General features: G+C 30.7%; 2 protein-coding genes across 3 annotated transcripts; one reads left to right on the forward strand and one right to left on the reverse strand.

The window, feature by feature from the left end:
• Positions 1 to 7,423: 7,423 nt before the first annotated feature.
• LOC102614653 (uncharacterized) lies at positions 7,424 to 10,533 on the reverse strand. Of its 2 annotated transcripts, none has more exons than XM_006485369.4 (7): positions 10,369 to 10,533; positions 10,134 to 10,281; positions 8,934 to 9,019; positions 8,738 to 8,813; positions 8,522 to 8,631; positions 8,030 to 8,094; positions 7,424 to 7,720 (listed from the first exon to the last, which is right to left on the reverse strand). In XM_006485369.4, exons 1-7 carry the CDS (start codon positions 10,462 to 10,464, stop codon positions 7,627 to 7,629), a joined length of 675 nt encoding a protein of 224 aa, XP_006485432.1. In that variant the 5' UTR covers positions 10,465 to 10,533; the 3' UTR covers positions 7,424 to 7,626. The 2 variants fall into 2 exon arrangements, with proteins under 2 accessions (XP_006485432.1, XP_006485431.1); XM_006485368.4 differs by having other exon boundaries at positions 8,738 to 8,816.
• Positions 10,534 to 19,976: 9,443 nt separating this feature from the next.
• On the forward strand, positions 19,977 to 21,559 carry LOC102614363 (glycine cleavage system H protein, mitochondrial). Its single transcript, XM_006485367.4, has 4 exons — positions 19,977 to 20,217; positions 20,369 to 20,457; positions 20,733 to 20,903; positions 21,317 to 21,559. The coding sequence occupies exons 1-4, from the start codon at positions 20,118 to 20,120 to the stop codon at positions 21,443 to 21,445; spliced, it is 489 nt and encodes a 162-aa protein (XP_006485430.1). The 5' UTR covers positions 19,977 to 20,117; the 3' UTR covers positions 21,446 to 21,559.
• Positions 21,560 to 22,465: the final 906 nt, after the last annotated feature.

Below are 22,465 nucleotides of genomic sequence, written 5' to 3' on the forward strand. Positions count from 1 at the left end.
GGAAACAGTGGCTGAGAAAAGGGTTGTTTTTGAGGTATGCTTTTGTCTTTTTCCTTGCCCGGTCAATGAAAACTCCTTGTTTGGAAGCAAGAGCCTAATATCAGCTTGGCAATTATACCCTTGGATTTTTAGATTATAAAATTATATTTTCCTACTTAAGTTTTTTTTTTGGGCCCCTAATTGCATGTAATTTTTGTTAGTACATTATTCTAAACAAATATAAATGGGATAGAATCATAAAAATTAATAAGAATAAATATTGTGAATCATATGATAACACAAAATAATATTTTTTTGTTTTTTTTTTTTGAAAGAATGTGTAATAGAGTTTGTATAACACTGTGTTATATACAAAATTCTATCTAATGCTGGATTTATAGAGTAGATATATATAAATTTTTGTTAGGAATTAATAAATAAATAAATATATATATATATATATATATATATATGTAGCATTACTAGAAATTTATAGATTCTTATAATTTGAAACTGTTGTAAAAGTACAAAGATCAACACATATATCCAGTTTAAATATAGAACAAATGAATGCTGAAAATTCTTTCAATGGATCGCCCACTCGAAAAACATACGTTCAAATGTTTGTTTAAATAAATGCTTAAATATTAATTATTTTTTGGGTAAAAAAATAATTTCATTGAAGCTTGAAAGCCCGTTCAATGACTCAACCATCTGGAAAACATGCATTGAAACATTTGTCCATTTCACTACTTAAATTTGATTTTAATAAATAAATAAAACACGTAAACAATTATTAGAGTTAATAAAAATATTCTCTTCATTTAAAATACACTTACGGCGTGTTTGGTTTGAAAAAATGGAAGGAAAGGAGAGTAGAGGAAAGGGGAAAGAAATAAAGAGAATAAGAGATGATTCCATATCAAATCAAATAATGAAACTGAGATTAATCCTTATTTTCTCTCCCTCTCTCCCTTTTCCACTCATCTCCACTAAGCTCATGTTTAGTTGGAAGAAATGGTAAGAGGGGAAATGAATGTAAAGAAAAGAAAGGGAGAGAAAATGAGTGAAAAATAAGCTCAATTTCATTTTTATTGTTTGGATGGACAAAGAATTCATTTTTCTTTTCTTATTTCTCCCACTCTCTCCTCTTTCCACTCATTTCTTCTCTTCCTATTTCTTTCAACCAAACAAGCACCATGCGTACAAAGATGTCAATCCTATCTAGTATCAAACAATAATATAAATGAAAGTCAAAAGTAATTTTAAATGGTCAGCCACTTGGAAAACATGCATAGAAACGTTTGTCTACATACGTGCTTAAAATTTGATTCTATAAAAAGGAAAAATGAATCCAATCAAAGGCCGAAAGCTCTTTTAATCACTCAATTCTATCCATTTAAGAACTTAAATTTTATTTACTTAGAAAAAGATATAAACAATTATTAGAGTCTATCCTATAAATAGAATTTTCTTATTTAAGCTGCATACACGGTACCGTGTATAGTTATAAGGGTTGAACAATAGGGATGAATATTAAAATGAGGCTATATTTAGATCTAACGAGTATTTTTGTTTATATAGTTTCTCATTTACTGAAGTCAATAATTATTCAAAAGATACCCAAATGAGTTACATTTAATTTACTTATATGTTGAACATTTAACAATCTTATTAGAGAACAATAGTTCATTTCAAGTTTTAAGGTACGTTTGAGATTGAGGTTGGATAGTTGTAGCTCAAAAGCTATATTGTTTATTAAACACTATCTATTGTAACTCGGAAAATATGTTGATTTGATTTTCCACTTGTATAATAAAAAATCTATTATATCTTTAATAATTTTATTAAAATTACAGTATCTCAATCTCAAACAAAACCTCAATAAGATATATACGAAACTAATGAAGTCAAACTTATATGGTTTAAGTATTCTATATATAAATTAAGTTAGTTCTCGTCCTTCAAAAGACTACAGGTGTAATAAGAGCATCCGTCAACAAAAGAATTATGTATAAATTAAGTATTTAGGAAACATGCATGTAAACATTTGACAAAATAAGTAGTTATTATTAAAGTTTGATTATGTTGAAGATAAAAGAATTAACACGATAGTATGAATTCTAAAAAGGTTTTAAAATACCAAAAGTAATGGCTCAATAATGATAAGGATGACAAAAACCAGATTAGGTTTACATCTTGGGGGTGTTCAAGCTCATATGGTTTTGTCTTTCTTGAATTATAAGTCAACAATCAATTTCAAACATACCCAGATAGAGTCATATTTTATTATATACTTTTTGTAAAATTATTTTAGGTGAAAGCGATAAGTTAATCTGAAGTTACAATAAGACAAGAGATTGATACTTGTCATCTTGAAGATTTAAGCTGCTTTGATTTGAACTTAAACAAAAGACTAATGCAATTTATAGTCTAAGTAGTAGGTATTTGAGAACTATGATTATTGAAAATAATTAATAATAATTTAATTGTTTGTAAAACAATATCTTTCCTTATTTTTGCTGGCTGTCAATTTAAATTTATCTAATGTATAAGATAGAAATTCTTTATTTTCCTGCTCATTTGTTACTTTCAGAAATTATATTGATCATCTACTCATTGTTTTCTCCAATTTCCTTTTAAAAAAAAATTAATTTGTTATTCTGTTCACTCGAAGTTTATAAATTATATTAATTTTCTCACTTTTCCATTAATAGTGTTAGAGAATCTCAGCAAAATGATCATTTTGTTCTTCAAATTCAATTTGTATATTATGATATTATTCTCATTTATTAGTACACTGAATATAATACATGTGTTCTTTAAATTTATTTTATCGTAGTTAATAAAAACAAGCATAATCTCATTATAAAAAGAAATCTAGGTGATCGATTCATTGGATACTAAATTATTAGCAAATTAATCAGTTGCAGTCACATTGGTTTCGGATGTTGTAAGAGGAACCATTCTCACGTGTATGTAGAGAGTTTAATAATTCAATTAATGAGAAAAAAAATGAGGGATTTATTCAAGATAAATAAATTTTTTTAAGGAAAAAAAAAGCTACTAACCATAAGGTAGAGCAATTACATATGAAATATGAAATGTGCAATTAATTTAAGAAAATATTTTTAACAAAAAAGATGACTTACATTAGTAATAACTTTTAATGAAACTTGTTAAAAAGTTAGCCTTATAATATGTTCTCAAATAAGAGGCTTATAATATGTTCTTAAATAAAAAAATGAATGCTCCGATAGATAAATATCACATAAGTTAATATTGGATCTAAATGTTACGATCCCCAACATTATTGTTTTAATTAATATTTTAAATTTTTTTAATATTCTAATTATTTTAGATTTTAAATCTTGGGCATAAGGTAATTGCCTTAGTTGCCCGGTCCTCGGGCCGGCCCGGCGTCTAATTCATATCATAGTCTCATTAATAATGATAAGAAACAAAAGAGGTAAACGGGACAACGACAATTGTTTTTAGACTTGTTTGATGTTGCACAAAAATAATACGTAATAATATTTATTTATTTTCTCCCGAACAAATGAGCTATACATTTTAAAATGTTAAGGAACTTTGATAGATTTTTTGCCAACCCAAGAAGATTGCTTAATAAATTTAGGAGAAACTTAATGATCAATAAATCTCTCTTCGCTAATATTTTAATAAGAGGTCTCGCTAAGTTATATTTAATATAATTCACAATTAAGTAGAATTGGTTTAATTGGTCTATTTGTTTGTAAGTTATAATAAATATAATTTAAGAAATCCTTTAATAAAATATTTATAATAAATATGGGTATGATCTTGTTCATTTTCGTATAGATTAAAAAGGCGACAGAAATTAATAGTTTTTTTTTTCAAAAAGAAATTGAACAAAAATAGTAAAAAAAAAAGAAAGAAAAGAAAAGAAAATTAATAATGCAGTGGTACATACTTTAACAAAATATGGAATACGATGATAAGTGGGTAGGAGTAAATTTTTTAGCAGGGGTAATTTTGTCATTTTAGAAGGCTTTTGGGGAAAGGGAAACATACATCTCCATCTTGGCCTTCAAAGATCCAGGTTGCCAGGTTGGGCTATACAGCACTTTGCCCCATCATACCGACATGAATCACAAGATAAGACATTCACCAAAATTGGACGGTCAGGATTCAAAGCTAGCAAAAGAGAGAATATTGTTTCCAATGTGCATCGCATGGACTGCATCTGATTAGTCAAAGGGCACGAATTCCTCTTCATTCTTTGTTTTGTCGTGATCCAAAAGCACCAAAGCCCTCTACAAAATTATTTAACATTTAATTTTCAAAATATTATGTATGTATGTATGTATGTATACAGCTATATATATTTATAGTCGGATGGATAATTTTTAAATACGAATGGAATTAAAAAATAAACAATATACCGAATTTTTTAATTTTTTTTTTAAATATGACTTTCGCACATAAATACGACTTTACGTATTTATATTCTTCTTTGTAATAAATTATTTAGTTTGTAAGAGACAGTAACTTTTCCCGCTAAGTCAAAAAAACGCACTTTTAATTATTAAAGTAGAAAAAATTGTTTAAAATATTTATTTAAAATGAAAAGGAAGAGAGAGAGGAATTTTGCATGTGAAGGCGGGAAATCTCACCCTGCAAGTCAAAGAGTTTGTTGGTTTTCAGAATTTTTTATTTTTATTTTTTATTTTATATCTTTGGAGCAAAGACCAAAGAGACAAAGAAACATATGAGGCCACAAAATACGTGTGAACACGCCCACATTCTTTATGTTTTTGTTCGTACAATAATTATTTTATCAAATTTATCTTTTTCCTTCTTTTATTTAATTTTATTAGACAGTAATATAATCTACCCTTAATATATATATATATATTCTAATTAAGATCTTTAACTATATTAAAATCAGGGATAAACTAAAACAAAAAAAAATTATGCAGTTTATTTTATCCTATAGTATATAGAAATTTATGTTTCTTTAACTTTTAATTTAACCTTGACTTTACTATGATCAAAGATTTCTAATTGAAAACCATATATATATAAAGAGAGAGAGAGTGAGAGAGTGAGTTTCCAATTATAAATCCTTGATAATTAAAGTTAAGAATAAATTAAAAAACAAAAAAACAACTACAGAAATAAATTACACTGTATTAGAGTCTGGGTTTTTTTTTTTTTAATCTTTTAACTTATCTTTGATTTTAACATAATTAGATCGATAATTAAATAATTTTCCTATATATATGTGTGTGTTGGGTGAGGGAGGGGGGTTGGGAGTTTTGTATGGTTTATTCATTTATTACCCCAATGTAATAATTATGTTGTTATAAATTTTACAAATTATTTTTTACTCCACAAACATTTTTAATTGTCAAAATAGTTCTTATTTTTTACGAATATTCATTGCTGGTTTTTTTTTTTTTAACTCTTTAGAAGCAGTCATAATAGTTAATTAGTTAAGTCTTATCCTTATTAATACATTTTATACACATACTTTTATCAAATTCCAACCGATAACATAAACAAATGGCCCCTTGAGCTTGAGGACCTACCCTTACGACAAGATTATGATCAACTAACTCTTCACTCTTAACAAAAAAAAAAAAAAAAAAATCTCGAGAACATCAAACTCTCACACAACCTATTTCTAAGTAAAACAATTATTTATCAACTCCACTATTCCCGTCAGGCCAAGTTTTTCTTTTTCAACAACATGATTAAAGGTTATTACAAAATAAGAAAAAAAAAAACAAGATAGATCCAAAACTTCTTGTTTAAACCCACTTTTATTCACCACTGCCATAAAATATCAATCGCACTCAAAGCTAGTTCCAATTTTTAAAATATTATTCACACTATTTGTTAAAATCTGCCACTGCTACATTTACCCAAAAAAAAAAAAAAAAAATCAACTAGTTTTTCTAGTAAAATATTCTATCACTTTCCCAACTTCTTACATATATAGTTGTCCAAAAAATGTTTTTATAAATATTTGAAAACACTTCTAGATGGCCATCTAATTTTCTTAGACTATGTGGTGAATACATAGAATATGCATATTTTATTATTTTCAGTTTTTGTCTTTATTATGATTTTCTGTCAGTTTAATTTAAGTAATCACTTGAAAATTTAAAAAAAAAAATTAAACGGCTAGATAAAGGCAAACATTAGCTTGTGAAAAGGTTCAATATTTTAGTCCCATGATTTCAAGTCACAAAATAATATTTAATTTATTAGTCAATTTTGTTCCAACTTGTTTATAGAAAAATGAAAGAACACGCTTTAAGAAGAATCTTGAAGTAGACTGACTTGATAATTTAGACAGGAAATATACAAAATGTGAAACAGAGAGAGGCATTTGACATTTGCAAATAATGACCTCATAAACAATAATAACCTGAAAATTTCAAAACAATTAATCATGATTTGCATAAAAGTTAATCATGATTTGCACGAATTATAAATACGACCACAAAATTTTATCAACACAAAAAAAAAATAAAAAATTTGTTGCTAATAATGAAAATCTTGGTGATGTTACTTGTAAATGTTGAAACGTAATCTCGCCCTTAATTACTTATTGGTTAATTACTTGCCTAAAATCATTACTATCGACTTGACTTTCAAGTCTATAGCACAAATCATTAATCATGATAATAATGATTATCATGGGTGATTCGGTTAAAAATTCATTTTTCGTCCCAACTACTTGGTAGTTTTCTCTTTCATAATTGAAACTACGACCTCATTAGCCTGGCCCCAAAGTGATTTTGTCAAACAAGAGTTGCGTATGCCATCATATTTAGCATTGCCATTTGCTCAAGGCCCAAATTGTAGTTCTTAGCATTTATGGACGCCCAGTGGTCACAATATGCTACAATATATGGAGTATTAAAAAGATAATGCTTAAAATTAGCATTAGCACAAACATACAGTCACCCGGGTTCGAATCCTCTTACTTTTGTCTCCATCCACGCACGGAATATTAGAGATAAATTGAATCCAAAATTCAGGATTTAAAGTTAAAAAAAAAGTTTTTGTGTTTCTATCCATCAACCATTGAATTAAGTGAAGCGAGTGGATGAAAAATTAAATCACACTGGCTTTTAACCAATTTATGTTTGAGAAAAACTTCAAGTGGAACAGACCACATGACGTGTGTGTCCATTAAGATTATGACAAATATACTTGGATTTGAAATTAACCAATCCCAAATGCGTCTCATGTAAGTTTTTCATTCATGTTTTGCCATTTGCAAGTATGCATATAGAATGCCATTCGAAAAGATTGTTGGTTCCCACAAAGTGGAAACTAACAAGCTAAGATAACGCAAGATCTATCTGTCAACTTTTTGCTGCAATGACCTGCTGTTATTAATGGTGACTGCTGCAAAATGCAAATCTCTGATAGGCAGCTTCAAATCTCAGGTTCAAGTTCTAATTTACTCAATAATTCTGGTCATAATATTTTGTTTTCGTCTTACACAAACGTCTCCACTTCATTATATAAACAAAACTAATTGGTTGCTTAAGGTCAGGACTGGTGTGCAGTTGTGTACATTTTTTTTCTTTTTTCTCTATCCATGAACTAAATACATTCAGTGATCGTAATGGGTGTCTTACAAGCTCAAATTTGACCTGCCCGAATGTCTCTATCCAGACGATCAGCATTAAGGGTCCCGGGAAGCTCTCTGAAATCATCGTTGAAGATAGAATATGCACTGCATAGATTAAAAACAAAATGTAAGACACTCTAGGTAAATTCGGACTGATCTAAGTTGTTCAGCAAGGTTACACTACAAATTAAGAAAACACAATGGAAAACTAAATTAAAGAACGAACAAGATTCAAGGAAAAAACAATATGTTTCGATCACATTTCTTCCTTACAGATGTATGCCTTGCTAGAGTAGCTTGTCGATATAATATTTCCCCATAAATATTATCATAACAAAATTTTTATGTTCCATTTCAATTGAATCACAATTCATTAAATCAGGAGCAAGCATTATATGCTTATAATTTTTCTACCTCATGTCTCCAGGTTGACGCTGTCCCAGATTTAGGAAGATGATAGAGAATGCTGTCCCAAGTATCTGAATAAAAAGGAATAGAAAGATTCAAAATCATTTTCCTCAAATTGTGGTAAGTGTATGGAGAATAAGAGTTGTTTAGCAAGACAACTACAGAAGATTATCCTTCAGATGATAACTTCCAGAAACAGAAAGCTTAATTTACTTTTCCAATTAAAATAAAGATTCATTAACTACCAAAAGAAAAAAGGATGGGATGTTTGAATTTTTCTTGTTTCCTTTTACTGTAATTTCAAACCAGACTATTCCTCCAAGACTAAGAAAAGGGGAACCCAAAAAAATTCAACAATAGGAACAAACATTGAACTTAAACTTGTGTTCACTTTTGAGATATATATATATATTTTGAAACAAATAATTGAGAGCAAAAAAACAAAAAAAAACCAGTTTTATGCATTTGTGGATGACTGGAATCAATGCAAAGACTTACGTATAAAGGTCCAAGATCCCATCTGTGGGCAATAGGTGCAAAGACAAACCATAAAATGATAATTGCCCAAATCTTTAGACTGAGTGAGAAAATCGCCATCAGAAGTATCTCTATCAAACAACATCAGCCGAAGAGGCAGTCAGCACTTCAAAATATAATAGATGACCATTGCAGAGAAGCGGCCTGGCCTAGAAGCCCGCCTTTGACAACGCTTACCAGGAAGCTTTAACTTGTTGCGGAGAAAAAAGAAAAGCTTCCTCTTCCACCGGCTTGTTGACCGTGGAAGCTTAAACTTCTTGACATTCAAAAAGCAAGGGGCAAAAAAAAAAAAAAAAAAAAAAAAAATTCAAATGAGAAATGTTTGAATTTTGAAACAACATCTGAATTTTAAGGAAATTAGTAATTTGATTACCAGATCTAAATCATCATCATCGATACAAGTATCATCCCGGAGATGTCTAGGCGGTGGCTTTGGTTTGACAGCAGCAATCACAGAGTCTAGAGAATAGGTGTAAAAAGATCCAACATAACATATTAACAAGATGACAGCAGCAATCACTGTCAGTAATTTTTTACACTCGAAACCAAATAATACCGGAACTATACATACCTATAAAAGATAACAACAATGAGGATCTGTCTACAAGATGAGATACAGATGTTTTTCATCTTACGTAATTATATCATTAGTAATTATTTTGTATTTTTTGATTTCTACAAGTAAAATTTTGAGTAAGCAAATCAAATTAAGTTGATGGCTATTTATTTACATTCAATTGAATAAGCAAGTTTCTTGATCATCAAAACAGGAATATTAGCTTCTATAAATAACAAAGATCTTGACTATCATCAAACCTGAAAGCCAATACACTAAAATTACAAAACTGCGCTCAACAAAACAAAAGAGAAAATATGCCAGAAAGATTTTACAAAATCAAAATAGGTAATTAGAAGTGGCAGAAACTCCACTGATCAAATTTTTATTTTCTGGCAGTAAGTGTAATTTTGTCTTGCCCTAAAAGGGGTTTACGTGACCATTTTGCCAAACTACAAGGGTGTTAGCGTCCCTTTTCCCTTTAAAGAATGAATATAAGAAATCGATTGGAATGGACTCTCTTTCATCTATTATGCAATTTCGAGCTACTAGCTAGCTTGCCTTGAGGTTGGATCAACCAACCGGAGCAGCCAGCTATCATGCTTTTGGGATAGAAATGAAGCTATTCAAAGCATCAATAGAAATAAAATTCCATTTGACTCTTGCCTATTCAACCAAACTAGACTGGGCAAGTAAAGATTGCAACAAAAGTGACTCATTCTGGATCAGAAAAAGACTTAGAGAACACAAGTGAGAAAACTAACATTCCTGCAAAGTATCTTCGAAAGAGTAACATGGTTTGTTTCACATTTTCTTATCGGTGATAGGGTTGAAAGTAAACGGAAACTGTAGCTAAGCAACATGGCTGCTAATCAGAGAGAAAGAACGCATACTAACAGGCAGCTAAGCAACCTTGTGAAACAATTTACATGAAAAACAATGTTGCCAAAACCTAACTTCCGAATTCAAATTGAAACGACAAGTCGTCCAAATTAAAGAGAGAAATGTTAATATTACCACCATTACTGAGTTGGAGATAGACATCATCACGATCGTCGTCATCTTGAGTGTCGTCCAAAACTTTGCCGCGAAAAACAAGCCTCAAATTCTCAATGGGTAAATGATTAGCGGAGCTGGTGGCAATCAATTTTCTCAAATCACGCACCTAATCGTCAACAAAAAGTCGCAGGGAATGAATGAATGAATTGAATTTACTCATTTTCAGATTCAAAAGAGATGCAAATAGCGATACCTTAATGGGAGAAGAGACAGAAAGGCGAGAGGGAGGAGCAGGGCCAATTGTTTTGACGGTGATCTCTACAGACTCTGAAATTTCTCCCATTCCCATACCATTTGATTCCAACACAGATCCTTCTTCCTTCTTCTTCCGTCTTTTTAATTTCTGGGGTAAATATTAAATAGTGATCCAAGATACCCGCGTGCGCTGTCTCACATTGGATAATTCCTCTTTTTTTTTTTAAAAAAAAATCAGCAATAAATAATTGTAATAATAACATTAGAAATATTCTAGTCCCAATTTTGTTAAAGTCTAAAACAGTTATGAAGTATATAATTTTATAGTATAATAATTAAAATTATTAAATTATATAACTTAATAATTTTTTTAAAATTTTAGACATAATCAATACTCATAATAATATATTGTGCAAAAAATGACTTGGTCTAATAAATTACAGTTTATTTATATTTTTTAAATCTTTCAATAAGGATGATATTTTGTACTATAAAAACAGCCTTGAGATTGTAAAGAGGATTTTTTTTTTTTTTATTGGGGGGCAAATGACACTATCCTTCTTACTGCATGTATTCACATTTGATATCATATCTCGTTACTACAATGGTTCATTGATAAATTTTTTTTTTTTAATATTGTTATACAGTACTGTAGGTATTACAATTAATATTTACAAACAGATTCTACAATTGCGACTTTCTTCGTGGCATATACTCCTCTGAAGCGTTGCCCAAATTCTTCAAACCCTTTCAAATATTCGAGGGCTGTCCACTCTACTCACATTTCGTGAGGAATATACTGGCTCCACTCAATTATTTGATAATTGAGGAAGGATTGTAAATAAGCCCCATAAATGCTTTTATGGAGGCTCGAACCCTTGCACTCATTATTTTAAGTGCAAGTGTTCTCCCACTGGACCAAAGGCCCATTGGTATTCATTGATAATTTCTGAACATAAGGAAAAAATAAGTTTTTTTATTTAAATATACCAAAATATTTAAAAGTCCTTGAAATTAAAGGCAAGTTAGTAATTGCACACTTTAGTAATTTTATTTAACTAATATTTACAAGTCCTTTATGACTAACCTTGTACGAAATATTTTTTATAATTTTATTTAACTAATAGTTCAAATCTTAAGAAAGAATGGGTTAAAAGAATGATTTTTTAGATTTTGACTACCTTTTGTCTTTTCTACTAAATAAATATATAAAACTTACAAATAGCTAACAAATAAATAATCATATTAGATAAAAATGTCCCAGTAAAGTAGAAATAGACCAAAATATTCCTATTTAATTTTTAGACTTCGTAGAATTTAAGGTTTGTTAGAGTCAATTAATGTTGGATAAAATCAATTAAAGGCAAATGCTATGTTACAATTAATGTAACATACACACTCAACAACAACCACACAAATTGTGTGGGCTCATTATTTGTGTGGTTGTTATTGAGTGTGTATGTTACATTAATTGTAACATAGGGGCTCCCTCAATTAAAATCTAAGCAAGTCCAGATAGAAGTGGGGTAATTTTTAGTTTCTTCCCCGGAGGTTTGATGTATCTCCATATTGATAGAAAATATTGGTGTATCTCTACTTTTCTCCCCTACCATTAATATGATATTTCGTACAAGGTTAGTCATAAAGGCAAGTTAGTAATTGCACACTTTATTGATTAACTATTCAGGCAAATTTAAAATTTTTAACTTTGGGAAATGTGGATTCATTGTAATAGTCTAATGCCCATTTAGTAATAAGAGGTGCCTGTTTTTATCTATTGTGTTTTTACTCAAAACAAAAGGCATGCTCTTCTCTTTCATTTACTCAAATCAAAGGCGCAAAAAAAAAATAAAAAATTATAACCTATTTCAATGACTCACAAATGGTTTGAAGAAATTTGAAGCTATCATTAATAGAATGAACACAAACTAATATAAATTGAGAATAGTCAAGATAGATTTGATAAATCTAGTTGAATGAATTGACATCAGTGAATACCGACGACAACCTAGAAGCCATCCACTTGCATTAGTCTCACGAGTTAGGTAACAGAAACTTTCCCTCCTTTTATACATTTTTTTCCTCAGTATGGTGATAAGATCAGTTAAAGTGAAGTTGGGATTTTTACTCTTATTGGTGATGTGGGTTTCTAGGGATGGTTTTTACACATTTTTTCTTTAATGTATGAAAATGATTAACATAAATTAGTGTTTCAGTTGCATATTATTTCGTTGGAGATAGATTTTTTAGGCTAAAGATTATATGAATTTTGCATGCATTTGTTGGATGTTGAGTTTATTGAGTTTTATTTTTTTAAAGTATTTGTTTGGCATATATGCTTAGTGTTGCAGTGATTGTGTTGGTTTGATTTTGGGTGATAATATGAATTTTGCTAGTGTGAAATGTTTGTGTTTGATTCAGTTTTGTAAATGTAAGAATATGACATGACATGCTTAGAATATTTGTGTTCATGTTTGTCCAAAAATGGTAGTTTTAGTCATGTGGTTATGTGCTTATTCAATGTTAACTATTATTGGATTATATTGATATATAATGCACTGAATTAGAAAGTAGCAGTATTGTTATTAGAGTATTGACTTAGTGAAGCTGATAGAGCAGTGAATCTAAAGAAACTGTGCATTGTTGAGTTGTATTGATATTTTGAGCAATATATTAGAAGTTGTGAGTAGTAATTGCACACCAATATGTGTATACTTGTCTTTTTGCATCCTCATATACTTGGACATAGAGGTAGTGGTTGATAGAGATGTATTGAAATAAGCTTAGTAATTCCAAAATAATATAGTCTGAAGAAACTTTGGAAAGATATCAAGAACATCTGTTTGATAGTCACTTAGATAAGCTAAAGAAATGAAATTTAAGGTTATATTGCCATGGGAAACAAGCAATACAGATATGCAGCTAGACTTAGATCTCCGAGATACTTTTAAGAAATTAAGGGAAAAGTCTTATAAAAAGACATTCTTCTTCATAGTTTCAACTGAGTTGGAATGTGTATTAAATACATTTACATAAGCAAATTGAGCCGTTACTGAAGAGAAGGATGAAACTTTAATATCACTTAGAAATCAAATTCCTTTTCATTTAGATGATGATGTTGAGCTAGATTAAAAATAAATAAGTTTTTTGTGCTATACCTCAATGAAGATGCAAAGGCTACACCTGAAATACTTCAAGTTTCATTTGATGAGCATGCAATTGTTGAAGATTCCATTAATAGAGTTATGGATGCACCAAAAGACAGAGATCATGAAGGGGATGTTGAGGATGAAGATATTGATAATAGATTTGATCCTACAAATTATGTTAATGATGGATGGACTACTAGTCCTTATGATTATTGGTCAAGAGATGACAGTGGAGCTGAATCAGACAACTAATCCGATGATGATATGAGGAAGATTGTAATAGATATGAGAAAATTTCCGGAGGTTTGCATTTAGCAAATATAAAAAGAAAATTATCTTAAGAGTGTGGTCAACTATACAAACACACTAATGATTTAAGAAAAGTGGTCAAGGCATTTGTAATTCAAAATGATTTCAGGTCGCAGAGAATAAAAAATGGGAAGTCAAGGGTTACCTTGAAATGTGCAAGGTGATACATGCTAACCCTAATTGGAACAAATGGCACTTCCAGGTCAATACTTTCCAACCTGAGCACACATGTGTAAGAAACAATGACAATCATAAAGCTAAGTCTACCTAGATTGTTGTGATATTCCTTTATGTAGTTATAGCTACTAAAATTTTTAGGTAATATGGGATCAAACGTTGTAGTTCAAGGCTCTGTAGGGCAATGAACAAAGCATAGAAGCTATTGGGAGAGCATCATTATGCAAGCTACAATAAGTTGTAGCATTATATAGAGATTGGTTAGGTGGTGGTTAGTACCTTTATTTTAGGATTTTTTTTTTTATGTTTGATGCAAAAATAATAAGATCCTTTGAAGAATGCAAAAAATTTATAAGAATTGATTGTTGTCATCTTAAAGATTTGTACAAGGGTGTATTGTCGACTACTGTTAGTATTGATACAAATTCTGGTATTTACGCATCTGGTACATGTGTTGTAGAGTGTCAAAACATACAATCATGGGTAAACTTTTAGAGGGATTGAATAAGCAAATAGGATTTAGTTGGGTGATTTGAAGGTACTGGAGATGGTCGCCCTTGGTTCTTTTGAGGAGGTATTACTGTAGGTATATTTATGCCAACTTCAAAAAGAAGTTTTCTTGTTTGTTGTTACAATTCTCATTTTGGAAAGCATACAAAGACTTCAACTCAGCTGAATTTCATAATCATATGTTCGAGCTGTATAGCATCGATCATGTAGCACATTATTAGCTGATGTGGATTTTAGTTGTATGTTGGGTCAAACACATATTCTCTACTCACATCAAGTGCACTCATGTCACTAACAACATGATGAAATCCTTAGAGAAATGCGAATAATATGATTACTTAAGGAAATAAAAAGAAAAATCATGTTTATGATTCGCAGAAAGTACCAATAGGCTATTACTTGGCAAGACGAGTTGCCACCACTTGCAAAAAGGAGAATAGTTGAATGAATGGAAGAATCTAGGTCATTGTCTATCATCTTTAGCCATAATGACACAGTTGAAGTAATGATAGATTCTTTTAAAAAATTTGTTGTTGATTTAAAGAGTAAGCACTATGAATGTAGGAGTTGGATGTGTCAAGTTTACCTTATCTACATAGATTATACTGCATTGATGCCATGAGATACAATGTCAATGAGTATGTGCATCTTTTTGTTGAAAAAAGAAGCATCTAGGAACATTCATAAGCATGATGAAAGCAAATGGTCTTAATTTCTCCATGATAATTTTCTTTTACCAATTATTGTAAAAGTTGCTAACAGATCACATATTAAAAGAAGAAGAGAGGTTAATGAGGGAAGGTCTTTCCATAGGAGTTCCAATCTTAAGTGCTCTAATTATGATGAGTGGGGTTAAAATGTTAGGACTTATAAAGCTCTTAAAGGTTTACTTAGCTTTGTTGATATTTTTTTATAAATCATACATTTATTTTTAATTACTATAAATTTGATAACTATTAATTAATATTCAACGACTTCTTTAACTGTAGACCGAGGAATAGATCTCAGGCACTAAGAATAAAAGAAGTCAAAGTTAAGGCACCAAGAAACACAGAACTCAAAGTTCAGGCACCAACAAACATGATTAGGCATCTAATGTAATATAAATAACTATCTAGCTTGATGGTTTGAATTTATAGTTTGTCAACATTTTCATTACTCATATGACTTATATATTGTTCAGTTAAATATTTACTAACACTTATTTTCGTTTTACGTCATTAATCAGTATAAACTTATGGTACCAGCAACAAATGAAAAGATAGCATGGTTTGTCAATGAGCAATGACAACAAAGGCCAAGCTAATCCTATACATATAAATTTTTGAGGGATTAACCGATGTGTCGCCTTTTAACTAAAAGCATTGAAATAATGAAGATGTTGTATCGTTTTTTGTTACTCAACCTTAGGTATATATTTGAGCTTTTATATATTTTGTGTACTACTAGATATTGATAAACTCACTTGCTTGACAAAGCCAGTGTTGCCTCTCTTCATGCTAACTATAGCAAACTTTTAATAGATGCTTAAAGGTAGATAAAGACATCTGTTGATGTATTAGTTGGTCACAATACAACTTGATTTGACTGTATAAACTGATATTACTACATGAATGAATTATTATTTAGTATCTTGTATTTGTATTTAATTATACTAAGATTGCTTCTTTTTTCTTTATATGTTTTAAAGAATAGTTGTCCAAGTTATGTAGCGCTTAATTTATTTGTTTGCTGGTGATATTTTGGTGCAAAATTTATTGATGTTTGAGTTTGCTTATTATGAAAATTTGTATGAAGCATTGGCGAACTGTTATATTCTGACTTTAAGTTGGTAAGCTGAGCTTTGCTTAGGATTACATAATATTTTTTTTTCTATGTATATGCATTTGTGTTCTACTATTAGAATAGATTCTGAGATGAGCAAATTTCTTTCATTTCATCTCCTAAGGAGAGTTTAGTGCAGCCATATCTTGTTAAAATGCTACATATGCATATAAAAACTAGGCATAATAGTTAGGCATGATACCCTTTGGCATAATACACTACTTGATTGAATTCTAAAACACTAGGTCAAGAGGGTTGACATCAAGTACATCATACAATTGAATATGAAGAGCACCACATTTAGGATAATAAATATCTTCACAGTAATGACCTTTAGTTGGCTGTAGAGACTTCCTCAACATATCTTTTAGCTTCTCCTCTTGACTTTGAAGTGCAATTAGCAGCTCATGATCCACTACTGTTGCCTTACCCTTTAAAAAACAACTTCATTATTGAAGTTAATCCTCTCTGGTAGCCACCACTTAAAATGTCCACAACCTTCCTTCTTAGAACAACATTATGGACTGTCATCTGATTCAAAAATCTTCAAATCAGCTCTCTAAGACATTGCATATTCTGTTTGAATACTTTATGAGCTTGCCATTGACACAATTCCTCCAATTTGTAAAATTTGTTTGATTTGCTTGTAGTGTTTGAGCTTTAAGATTCCATGGATACTCAAGTGTTAGATCTTTGTGTTCAGGAAATTAATGGTTGATGATTCTGTGCAGAAATTGAGTTAGATGATGAATGAAAATGATGAGATGATTTTGCAATGAATGAGCCACTACAACAAAAATAGGTTTTGAGGGTAGAGTTTCTATGGCAGATAATTAAAAAATGCTGCTAAAGTAAAGAAGGCATGTCTAAAATATATGCTGTTAAATCATAAATGGACAGCAAATTTATTTTACCTGTTGTTGAATATGAAAGTCAATTTCTTTTTAATGGTGGACAAATAATAATTACCGTAAAAACAACATTTGACAAGGTAAATATTATTGTCATTGATTATAAGTTTTTTAATGGCATAAATATATATGACGTTAATTACACATCTATTATGGCATTTGGATTTAGGGATGGCAATGGGGAGGGGAGGGGAGGGGACCAATCTCCCCATACCCATCCCCGATATTTTGCATATGTCCCCGTCCCCTCCCCGTCCCCGTCAGAATTACTTGAGAGAATCCCCATCCCCTCCCCGAATAATAACAGGGGATCCCCGAGGGTCCCCGGTCCCCGAATAACTAATAGTCTAATACATTATTTTTATTTTCGATTTTAAATTAATCATATTAAAATAAAAAATTCAGATAAAAATAAAGTTCAAAATATATCTTACATTAATATTGATCCATTACAAAGTCACATTCAAAATATAAATTATTAAAATAGTTATAAAAGAATGAAAATAATATAAGTAAAGTAACTTATAAGTGCAAATATTAATAACTGTATAATATAATCACAATGTAAAATAAACTCATATTGTTATTGTAAGCTCGTAACCAACTTTGACAGCACATTAAGGCCTCCAATGTGCTTGGATGAAGTTTGTTACGGTGTGGGCTCACAACTCTACCACCGGTGCTAAAAGCTGATTCAGAAGCAACTGTTGTAATTGGAATTGTCAAAATATCTCTAGCAATTCGAGCTAATGTAGGATACCTATTAGCATTTAATAATATAAATATTTTGATATTTATTATTTTTAACAATATTTATAATTTTGTTATTTATTTATTAGTAATTTTAAAAATAAAAATTAAAATTAAAATGGGGAAATGGGTAGGGGATGGGGATTCCACCTCATCCCCGTCCCCTCCCCGAATAAAAAATTGGGTAAAAAATTTTCCCCGTCCCCTCCCCGAATAAAAAATTGGGTATAAAATTATCCCCGTACCCTCCCCGAATGGGGAAAATCCCCAAGGGTACCCGTCCCCGTGGGGATTTTTGCCATCCCTATTTGGATTATGCAATTAAAAGTAAATGTCAATTACTATTAAAATTAAATTAAGTAATTTCTCTATATCGAGATTTAACAACATTAGGCTAAAGCTCTCCGCCTCTTTTACAAGTTCTCTGCCTCTTTTACCTTTTTTTTAACCATTACCATTTGAGTGATTCACTGTACAAATTCATTCGATGGATTTGTTCTTGGATTCAGAATTGCTTTCGTTTCTATCATTACGATTATTATTACTATTGTTTTTTGGATTCATTATTTATTTATTCAATTCACATAGTTTTAATAATCTATTTAGACTTGTTTGTTTACTATAATTTATTTGGGTTTTGCTTGTTATTATAAATCTTTAACGACACACAATTAAATTTTCTTTTATTATGTTCTGCGATAAGTTATAATGGCCAATTGCCCAATACCACTCCTGTGGTAAAATCTTAGAATCAGTCTCTTTTCTTAACTTTTTTTTTTTTAATTTAACAGTTTTTGTTAAATAGCATCCAATTTTTTCTTCTGTAAAATAATACTTTCTTCTTGTTCTTTTTAATTTATTGCCAGGGATTTACTGGCACGAAGAATTAGAAATAAACGAATTGATATTTAGAAGCGACAAGAAATGTCTTTCTTTTCTTTTGATCATTCGACTAAAAAGTTTATCTGTTCATGAGCTATGTCAAACGAAATACTTAACAATTTCATTGATTGTATATTGATAATTTATTATAATAAAATTTTAATGCCGTGCTTCTGTTCATGCTTGTTAAAACAATGGATGAGATGGTGTGTATAAGACACGAATATGTCACATTTATTTAAATGAAATAAAAAGTAAATTCGGAATCAAAGTATTTTTATAAAAAATAAAATAAAATTTAATGGCAGTTTCGCTTTAATGTCTTAAATTTTATAGCGAATTTGTGTATGCCATTAAATATAAAAGGTTTGGGCATTAAAGTGAATATCCATGGCCATTATTATTTGTCGACAATGGCATTGGATCTATGCTGTCAAAACTTGATGATTTTCCACGGCTTATGTCGAGCAAACTACTTGTGAATGGTGATATTGAGATGATGAATACATAACGAACATCACTGCCAATGTAGCCATTTGAAATCACTGCTTATATTGGCAGTGCTCATCAATATTTTTAAAGCTCTTTATTGTTAAATTTTGATTTTTGAATCAGCAAAGACAAGTTAACATTTGTTAAGGATAGTATGATCATTTCATATTGTTTATACACTTTGGCGCCAATTTTTACGAGAGGCTATTACCCAACAGATCTTCCATAGCTTTGGTTTTAATTGTACAAGGGTGTTTTGGCCCTTTACTTAATCATCAATAAATGGGCTTCCAGTCGATATACTAATGGTAGGGAAGGTGAAGTAATACCAATACTTTATGTTAAAATGGAGATCCATGAAACCTCAAGGGAGAAAACTGAAAACTATAAGTGGTCCAGGGCTTGTTAAAATGAAAATACAGATATTTTGTTGGTTTCTCATCTCATTTAAGCCCATAATTTTTCTCGGGAAAATCTATTGTGAAAACAAGTCACAGTTTCAATGGGCATAACGGGTATAAAATTTGTACCTATTTGTGCAAGAAAAAGCTTTTGATTAAAGCCCAACGCATTAGGAGATCGTGCTGTGGTGGTGGTCTCAGGATTAGGCTTTCTTTATCAACCATTCAAACAAAGATAAAACTAGCCACGAAAATATATAGTCAGCTTTCATCCATTCTTTATCTCTTTCACCCTATATGCTTTGAGACTTGGAGCTACTGAAAAAATAAAGCAAATAAGGCATGGCACTCAGAATGTGGGCGTCGTCTACTGCCAATGCTCTTAGAATTTCCTGCGCCTCCAAAACTCCTGCATTTGCCCTCTCCAGATGCTTCTCTTCTGGTACTCAACTCATTTCATTTCCCCTTCCAATGATTATTTTCTGCAAGCTAATGGGTTGATTTTTTTTTTTTTTCCATAAATTCAAGAGCTATTCTTTTGAGTCATTATTGTCAATTAAAGAAGATTACTTATTTGGTTTGATTTGTTGTAGTCTTGGATGGGTTGAAATATGCATCCTCGCATGAATGGGTGAAGCATGAAGGCTCTGTGGCTACTGTTGGCATCACTGATCATGCCCAGGTTCTTCTTATCTCTGTTTCTTTCATTAGATTGGTTAGTTATGTATGAACTCGTGGGGGATAATGTTTCTTTATTTAAATTCTATGAAAATTTTGGGAGACTATCACGAGGATTTCTGAGCTTTTAAGTTAGATTTTTATTTTTTTTAACCATGTTAGTTGAAATTTCCTGAACGGGGAAATAATGGTGACGGAAACAAGTTTTTTAAACGACATCGTTTCGACTGTCTTTTGTTTCGGTATACTTTCGACCAATTATTTGTGTCAATATTACAGGATCATCTTGGAGAAGTAGTGTTTGTGGAGCTGCCAGAAACTGGTGCCTCAGTCAAACAAGGCGGCGGCTTCGGGGTTGTAGAAAGTGTGAAAGCAACCAGTGACGTTAATTCCCCCATTTCTGGTGAAGTTATTGAGGTTAACACCAAGCTCACTGAAACGCCTGGCTTGGTAATTTTCTCAGTCAATTCTTTCACACTCTAGGAACCTAATAAAAGTAAAATGGGTATAAAATTTCGTAATTTTCGTGTAGATATTTTGTTTAATGAAATTATTGTGTTATTCCATATTGACTAATAAAGAGCAAGTGCCTGAGTTTATATAAGGATAGTGGTCTCACCGTGAGTCCATTTGGGTCGTCCAATTTGGAAATTGTTAAGAGTTCTCTCACATTAGTAAGAAAACTTGGAGATACTTAAAAAGTCTTAAAAGGGATGAATCGTTCCAACTTAAGGCCTAGATGTCTAGCCCCATCCTGAAGCACTTGGCAACATAAGCGTAACCAAAATTTTGCGTCCGTAATCTAAGAACATTTTCACCATAAAAATTTTGGACTCTAACATGGATGCCTTTGAATGATGTAGGTCAATTCAAGCCCATATGAAGAAGGATGGCTGATAAAGGTGAAGCCTAGCAGCCCTTCGGATTTAGAATCCTTGATGGATCCACAGGCTTACACGAAATTTTGCGAAGAAGAAAATGCAGCTCATTAGAATCTTCACATTGTTTCATTTTCTTTTCCCAAAACATACTAATAAATCTCTTTGTTTTACTCGCTATGTGTGTTGTAATTCTGCATCTTCATGTAATTAAGACCCATTTCTCCATTCTCTTTTACCCGTACTAACTATTTAATTTTGACTGTTTGAGGTTCGTTCCAATTAATTCTTGATAAATTACAAGTGCAAATTGGCGAGTGTAGGATAAAAACACGTTGTCTATTTGTTAGAACTAATTCAATCACAATGAAAATCTAGCCTCCGAAAGCATAGCTGAGTGGTTTTCAAATGATTTTATTTAACTGACCGCACAAAGATAAAATTATAATTATTTGTTACTTATTTTTATTTATATTTTTAATTAAAAAATTATTTTTATGTTAAAAATGAAGGTTTAGGATTCAAGATAGACTCACATGAATGGATAAAAAATCGGGTTGCCGTTAAATCGGTTAAAAACAAAAAAAAAAATACCCAGAGAGTTGAGAATATTGGGTTTGTCGCTTGTGGGCTTAAGGCCGACTCAAAATCAAATTTATTGGCCCAATTTAAAAGCCTAACACGTATTCAGGTCTGCAGCATCAGTCACGTACAAAGTCTATTTTACCCCTTGAGTGTGATGTAATAGCACAATTCAACCCTGCTATTTAAAAAATAGTGTCTCATCCTTTTTTTTTTATAGTAATATTCTAAAACACCCATCTGTTAATTTACTGGTGGGAAAGAGCTCTTTTCACTGCTAGAGTTTTGATGTAATAGTTTACTTCATCATTATTTTATAAACAATAGCTCATTTCATCCATATTTTTCAAACAATAGATTAAAGTATCCCTCCATAAATTTACAGTTAGTTTACTCTATAATTCATTGAGGGAAAAATAATATTTTTAGTTAAATAAATGCAAACCATTTTAAAATAAAAATCTCAACAACAATTAAATAACATATGACTTTCTATATAAATTTAAAATTTAAAGATAATTTAGTAAAATAAAAATAACACTAGAAATATGC

Source organism: Citrus sinensis, chromosome 4 (assembly GCF_022201045.2).
Source record: "Citrus sinensis cultivar Valencia sweet orange chromosome 4, DVS_A1.0, whole genome shotgun sequence".
NCBI lineage: Eukaryota > Viridiplantae > Streptophyta > Magnoliopsida > Sapindales > Rutaceae > Citrus > Citrus sinensis.

Coding starts and splice junctions, on each gene's coding strand:
- LOC102614653 (XM_006485368.4), bottom strand. CDS start 10,464: ATGGGAATGGGAGAAATTTCAGAGTCTGTAGAGATCACCGTCAAAACA. Junction 8,817..8,933: donor ATGATGATGATTTAGATCTG/GTAATCAAATTA, acceptor TTGAATGTCAAG/AAGTTTAAGCTTCCACGGTC. Junction 8,632..8,737: donor CAACAAGTTAAAGCTTCCTG/GTAAGCGTTGTC, acceptor GTTGTTTGATAG/AGATACTTCTGATGGCGATT.
- LOC102614363 (XM_006485367.4), top strand. CDS start 20,118: ATGGCACTCAGAATGTGGGCGTCGTCTACTGCCAATGCTCTTAGAATT. Junction 20,218..20,368: donor CTCCAGATGCTTCTCTTCTG/GTACTCAACTCA, acceptor GATTTGTTGTAG/TCTTGGATGGGTTGAAATAT. Junction 20,458..20,732: donor GCATCACTGATCATGCCCAG/GTTCTTCTTATC, acceptor TCAATATTACAG/GATCATCTTGGAGAAGTAGT.